The 7,500-nt window shown below is 32.5% G+C and overlaps 1 protein-coding gene across 4 annotated transcripts in view; it reads right to left on the bottom strand.

Annotated features, from left to right (window-relative positions):
* Positions 1-364: 364 nt before the first annotated feature.
* LOC113800713 (uncharacterized) overlaps positions 365-7,500 on the bottom strand; it is a 19,322-nt gene continuing 12,186 nt past the window's right edge. For 3 of the 4 annotated variants that reach the window (XR_011399669.1, XM_070140946.1, XM_070140944.1), the window contains one exon: positions 365-6,248. Coding sequence is in view for 2 of the 4 variants with exons in the window: in XM_070140946.1 (XP_069997047.1) it covers positions 6,189-6,248 (60 nt within the window). In the remaining 2 variants the exon portion in view is untranslated. The other variant, XM_070140945.1, reaches the window with a different exon arrangement.

The following is a 7,500-nucleotide window of genomic DNA, read 5'->3' as shown; positions in this document are numbered from 1 at the left end:
AGCAGCAGTATTAAATACTAGAAAATTTTATTGAAAATCAAGGAAAAGGGTAAACAGGTGAGACAGGTACTTCTTGTAACTGGCTCATCGGTGACCTAGTACTTGTGGAGCTATCTATATGTAAAAACAATTACTAAATTAAACACACTTTGGGCATGGCATGTATGCACATGCCATCCTCGTCAGTATGTGCTCAGTATTAATATCATTAGTGAAAAAACATTTTTCCCGCAAACTCAAAGAAAGGTGAAATCAGGCGAGGTCACAAAACAACACTACAGTGAACACATTTTCCTAGAGGTATTAGGTTAATGTGTTTCAGTAAATGCAGTTGAAATCTTCAAGGAAACAGAAAAGCATTGTATGTCATCATCAAATATCTTTATTTTCTTTCTTTAAATCTAAATAACATGCCATCATCTAATTTGAAATTTGAACTTTTCTAAAATCTTCAGCTATCATGATATACTCAATACCATAGAAAGTTGTGATACAAATATTTAATGTTTGCTTACTCAGAACTCAAAATATAAAAAAAAATATAAAATAATAATTTTTAATTCAAAGGTAGCAGGTAACAATGCAAACACACCAAAAAAGTAAATTACATTCAGAGTGAAATATAATAAGTCTCAAGTATTATCTATATCAAATACATATAATGATTCATACATATATTAATGATTCTGCAAGGGAAACTCTTACAATACCCACAAACTAAAAGACAAAACAGCTGACAATAATGTTCTATATAATAAGACCTGATTGCATCAATGTTACACCTCTCACAGCACCATGGCTTATTCATGAACTATAGAATTAATTTTCATACCAATTACGACGATACATATTTGCTCCTTAACATTCATTAGAATGACACAAAAAATATATTTAGTATAAAAAAAAACATTTCTCACATGTTAACCCCTCATTTATGGAGATCATGTTACTTTTAACATGCATAAAATATAATTATGCTAAGGTAACATGTGACGGAATAATATGGATGCACTGATGAGTTTAATGAGATATCTCATACTGCACTAGGAGCAAGGAACTCATGATTTATACCATACCAGTGACCTGTGAAAGAATGGATTAACTAAAATCTTAGGCAGGGGCACATGCAGCTATTTTGACAGACATGTACATCATATATATATCTCTCTAAACATATATATCTATGTCATAGAGATAATAATAAACAACTAAATTATTTATGACATAAATGGCAAAGGCAATCTTTATGAAAATGTGCTCTATTTATTTTCCTTTATTATATTATATTTCTTTATTCAATATCAATTTATATGTATAAGTATCACCAGTGTCATTGCATCCACTGTACATCAGCTATTATGGAGTACCACAAGCAACACAAAAAATGTTTTTTCTTTAAAATAGACACAAACATAAGATACACACAAACAAACAAAACAAATAAGGCATAAATTTACTTAGGTAAACAGTGACTAAAAGCAATATGTGAATGGATTATGCCACAGAAAAATATCAACACATTCATTTCACATATCTTAGCCAAGAAAGCAATCATATCCTATGTCATAGCCCTTAATGCCCAACAGTACACAACATATAAACACCAAACAAAAGTTTACATAAAATAAACATATGAAATTATTAATTAATAAACCAACATCACTTCAAGCATATACTCCCTCTTACTGATCCTCGCAAATTTTCCACAACAATTAGTTTGTCAGTCAATGAAACCTTGTCTTGCTAGCAAGGTGACACAGTGAAGAAGCCTATTACCTAGCACTTGCATATGCTGCAAATGCATATATTGAGCTCTCATATATGGCAAATACTCCCACTATATCTGAAATTAAATTTACAAGACAATGGCCGATGGCCCCACCGCCCAAAAAATATATAAATAAATAAATCAATCATAAGTAGGCAAATAAATAAACAATACATCATATACATATAGAATAAATAAATCAATGAAAAATAAGAGAATATCCTTATAAATGACTTAATAAATCTTTATTTTTGTATTATTTTTGAAGAGTCCTCCCCCCATTTTTTTTTTTTTTTTTTTTTTTTTTTTTTTTTTTTGTATAATCCTTTGGAAAAAAAAAATCCTGATTTTACTTTTTGTTCAGAGCACTTTGTTTTCCATTCAATTTCCTTTTACAATTTTCTAAAGCCTTAACGCTTCGTCATTGAACTCTCCACTATAGTCCTCTTGTCATTTGGTTACATATGGATGGCAACCTGACCTCACCTATTTCCATTGTTTTTGTTTGTTTTTTAGGTAAGAAAAAATAAAATACAGATATTATTGCCCTTAATATTATAATTGTTGACATTATTATTACCTTTGCATCATTATCAATATAAAGCGTAACAAAATACAAACTTTTTTCCAGAAATACATGAAATAGGATAACATGAAATCAGACAGGCCTAGTAACTTTGACCTTGGTGGAGCCATCTATTTGTAAATAAACTTAATAAATGAAAATAGCAGTGAACAAGGAATATGCCATCCAGTGACTTCATTTTTTTGTCATCTCTGATAAACAAAACATAGTCAATATCAAGCTTGTTCAAAAAATACTGAATAAGCTATGAAGGTAGAAAATGCCCACTATTTTGACCAATATATGTCAAAATTTTACATTAAATTTTTAGCTGGCAATTTTTCTCCCCTTGGAAAATACATGAACACTTATAAAATCACAGATCCTCTAAATCACTCCAAATGATTAAATATCATATCTCAAATATTTGTTCAATAGACTAAAATGTACATATTTCACATCGTAAATCCCAGCATGTCCCAGAGAATGCAAACGTTCCAAATCAACAGGAAAACTAATAAGCCATACAATAAGCACACATGATAAAAATATACAGAAAACCTACTGATTTTCTTTACATGGTGTGCACACGACTTTCTCAATAAAAAATAACATCAAAGACTTGTGTAACTGAAAAATAACCAAGCACAATCACAAAATCAAGAAATAAAAGAAAAAATCCTCCACCAAAGGGGTAAAGCTGGCCATCCATAAATTAATCAACAAGAGGGAACATTTCCCTTTCTATAAAAAAAAGAAAAAGAAAATATAATTGACGCAACTCTCTTTTCCAGTTACTTGATACCTACATTTACCTTGCTTGTATTTAGAAATTGCTTATAAAGATTCCTGTATCCTTTTTTCTTTATTTTTCTTTCAGAAAAGGGGATGATGAGCATCATCTTTATCTAAGTACACAAATATCACCAGCAAATTTCCATCATTCAAAATACTGTCTATTTCTTTATGCTAGGTACTGTGACAAAACCTTTCCACAAATTTAAATGTATATAATTTTATGCAAAGGTGAGCCACACCGTCAGTAAATGTAAGATCAAAACTAATGCTCGTGCTAATAGCAGTACCAGCAATATAAAGTGTACCATTTATAAATTTAAGCCCCATCACACAAATGATCAATGTTCGCTGGGCTTTGTCCATACTATGTCTGTGGGCACTCTTGTACTGTTATCTACATGAGGTCCAGTCATTATTATCATTAGGTATTAGTAGGTCTTCGACAAGACCATGTTCAGTATAACAAAAATGATGCATATTTTTTGGATGGAAGAATAACATGACAATTGACAATAATTACTAGCTGCAAAATTCAAGTAGTTCCTTAGGATCCATACATGACTCCATTACATTACCAGTCACTTCTAGTGAATTGTCTTAAGCCCTAGCATGAGTACTTCTCTGGTGTGCCTATGGACACAAGCAAAAAGTCCATTAACAGGCATTAACAGATCATGTGAATGAAATCCTAGAGCACTTTTTGTGGTAATGGTACATACTACTTTTTGAATAGTTAAAAAAACAAAAAATGGAAGACAATTTTCATGTATCTATGCTTTGTAGTCATCTCCATTGTTGTTAGTGTAGTGTAATATAATGTAGCACACTTATTAGCTAGTCCTGGTGATAGCACTGAAACGAGAGTGAGGGTCATAGCTAGGGCTTGCATAAATGTGGATTTACATAATGCAATATGCAAATGCATAGTTTAAGCAGTTTTAACCCTTCAGTAATGGGTACATCTATAGCTGTCCTGACATAACGGCCTATGATGAATATACGCATCATGACTTGCAATGGTTGGGCAAGCTTTACTGTTTTTGGCCTAGCCAGAAAGTCTAGACTGTTGTGGAATATTACATAAAAAAAAAAATTCAGGCCCTGTCATCACAGCGATATATTTTCACAATAGATGCAGATTTTTTATTATCATCATCCTTATCATTATTATCATCTTTACAATCATTCTCTAATGTTTCAGACTGCTAGCTTGCCTTTAGTCAAGAAACATATTTTTCTGCCAAGTATAGCTAAGTCAACTTCAGTCTGGGCACTTATAAAAATGTTCTAAGCAGATGCACTTTCTTGTCTACACTTCTACTATTAAAAAATGTACTCACATTCCCCTGATGTACCAATGGCAACTGGTAGCTGCTACAAGAACTACAGGTCACATAATCATCTACTTGAAGTGTAAATTTGTAATCATTTTATCAAAAACATATTTCAGGACGACAGTGCCCTCAATACATGTCTGTATGCCAATGATCAGGTCACCTAATTGTATGTTTAAACATCAGGATAGAAAGTGTGTTTGTGGTTAGAGCTCAATAAACCTTCCAAAATACCAATAATCTTTTGATACTACATTTCATTTGTCTCTTCTTGTTATCTGATTATTGACAAAATGTATTGGAAACTGTGGATCATCACACAAGTTGCATAATGCCAATTGTGAGCTGAAATTAGGCTTATTCAAATAAAGACCTTTTCCCATAAGTTTACTGGACTTCAAATTTCTACCTTACATATGTTTCAGCGATATGCTCTGTGAAGCATAATAAATAAGCAATTTTAATACAAATAAGTGACATGTAAATCAAAACCTATGTAGCTAAAATGTAAATTATGTCTCTAACGCTTTCTGATATCCTCTTAAGGGGACTATAACTCTCATTCTCAATTTTATCAAAAACATATTTCAGGATGACAGTGCCCTCAATACATGTTTGTATGCCAATGATCAGGTCACCTAATTGTATGTTTAAACATACAATTAGGTACATACAATAATCTAAGGTGGTTTAGATTATATCATTACATGATCAAAAATAAAAGTTATAACTATATTCAGGCATTTTAGTAGTTAATAGTTCCTTTAACCCCTAGAGGATGTGCAAACTACATTTTGATAATCCTTGATGAGGATGCAGGGCACACTGAATTTACTAATAAATACTAATAAATCTCATAATGTAGATTTTAATCTGTAGATTCCCAAAATACAAATATTTGTGCATATACTGAGTTAAGTAGACAGATGCAACTGTTTGGTATAAAACTTAGCCACATCTACATCAGACTGTAAGATATGCACTTTTTAAGGGGTAAAGGTGTCCCCTCACAGCACTATCTGTCTTTGGTAAACTGCCTCGTATATAACAAAAATAGATCAATATTCCCAGAGACTATTGGTTGTAAGAAAAAAGACAAGTGAATTGAAATAACAAAGAATTTTAAAGCATTCCAAAGCCGTTATTCTACTTATCAAATGAGTGAGTTGTAGGAAAAGGTGAACAGTTAATTCTATTATCCCTGTTGTCCAATAGCAAAAAGACAAAAATCAACAAGTTATACATTAGTTCATGTATATAAGCCATTAGTGCTGTGTAATTCATATCTAAATAAATTCTTAAAAAATAAAATAAAGAGTAGTAGCATTACAGGTATACTATAAAGAACCCAAGAATATTTTCCACCACTAGTCTGTAAGTAGGGTTCTATATTCAAAGAGTATCATGGACATACTATACAAACATTTGCATTTAGGCTATTAGAGAAACATTTCTATGCACAAGTTTCTTACTTATACAAGTTCAAGCAGAAAAGAATATTCCTCTAAGCTTTGGTGTATATATACAATCACTGAAATTACTCCCCGAAGCACTTCTCAACAGAGGCAGACACTATATTCCACTCTATATATTGTGTTATCAGCATTTATTTCCTTCACCATACTAAAGAGCTGGCTAAACATTTTCTCTTGTCAGTCATTTCCATTTCCTACTTGCTGCCTTATATCTATGCATTCTAAGATAATAATTACCAATGACAAAATCACGGCCAGGTGATGGGCTTTCTGTCATGTTTCATTTTCTTCCCATTCTCCTGTGAGGTCTGAAGGAAGAAAAAAATTAACTGAGGATAACAAATATCCTGAAAAAATTGTGATATAAAACACTTCACTGGTGCTCAGATACCCACAAAAGGTAAGGAATCAATTCATCTAACAAAAGCCAAGCCACTGCTATTGATTAATGGAATATCAATTCAACTGCAACGACACATATTTCCTAGAATAATTTTGTCATAATATACAAAAAGTAATTTCTTGAAGAGTAGGCCTAATGTTCTCAAAAACTGAGATCTACTAATAAATGAAATTTTTAACTCTCTCCTGGATAGCAATAAAATAGCTAAGGTGAAAAGTAGAGCCACCTTCAAATAATAAGCTTTTCCCAGTGAAATTAGTTATGAACATCTCACACTTCAAACATAAAATCCAGTAGGCCTAATACATTTTTTTTTTTAATCAACCAACAGTATCGTAAAACAATATTATTCAAACTGTTTTTCACTGCAACAACGTGTGTTTTCACGTATCGCTCTCACAGTCTTACTGAAAGCTTATGTAATTAAATGGTTAAGCTTATACCTTTTTCCACCCGATATGAAAAACGTGCTGTTTGTTTGAAGCAGCATTATCATATCTGACCATGAATTAACCCCTTGGATCCAGGTGATGTCACTATCATGTCACGAAATGATTTGGCTTGAGGGGCAGGTAATGTGAACATGTTGTCATGGAAAAATTTGGCTGAGGGACAGGGAACATATCAAAGGATTTTCAGCTGAAGGGATTGGCTCTCTATGAGTGCACCAAGCTCTTGGACAGTAATTAGACTCAATGGGCATTTAGGAAGGGGTACTTGCATTATTTCCACTAGTAATGTGGGTGAAATGTACCATCCGTGAGTCATGACTGGAAGAGCACCGGTCCAGGGAGGACACAGAAATTTGAATGTTCCAAAAATATTTCTAAAATGTCACAAATCAAAAACCTTCCTTATTGTTATTGTTATTGCATAGAGTAATAGACCACCTACAGCAAGGGTGTCAAACACATGGCCCCATGGGCTGTATGTAGCCTGCCATACTCCTATGTGCAGGCCATGGAATTTCAGTCTTACAGTCGACCATTTTACATGAGTAATTAAGCCAGTCCTTCATCTTTTAAGATTATCAATTTAATTCTAACAGTTTTTTTTTCTACTTTTGTATTTTGTAATGCATGAAATAACCTGCAACATTTTTGTGTCAACCAAATGGCCCTTTCATTGCAATGACTTATGATTAACAGGTCTGCATA

Source organism: Penaeus vannamei, chromosome 27 (assembly GCF_042767895.1).
Source record: "Penaeus vannamei isolate JL-2024 chromosome 27, ASM4276789v1, whole genome shotgun sequence".
NCBI lineage: Eukaryota > Metazoa > Arthropoda > Malacostraca > Decapoda > Penaeidae > Penaeus > Penaeus vannamei.
This window is presented reverse-complemented; position numbering and strand designations above follow the sequence as displayed.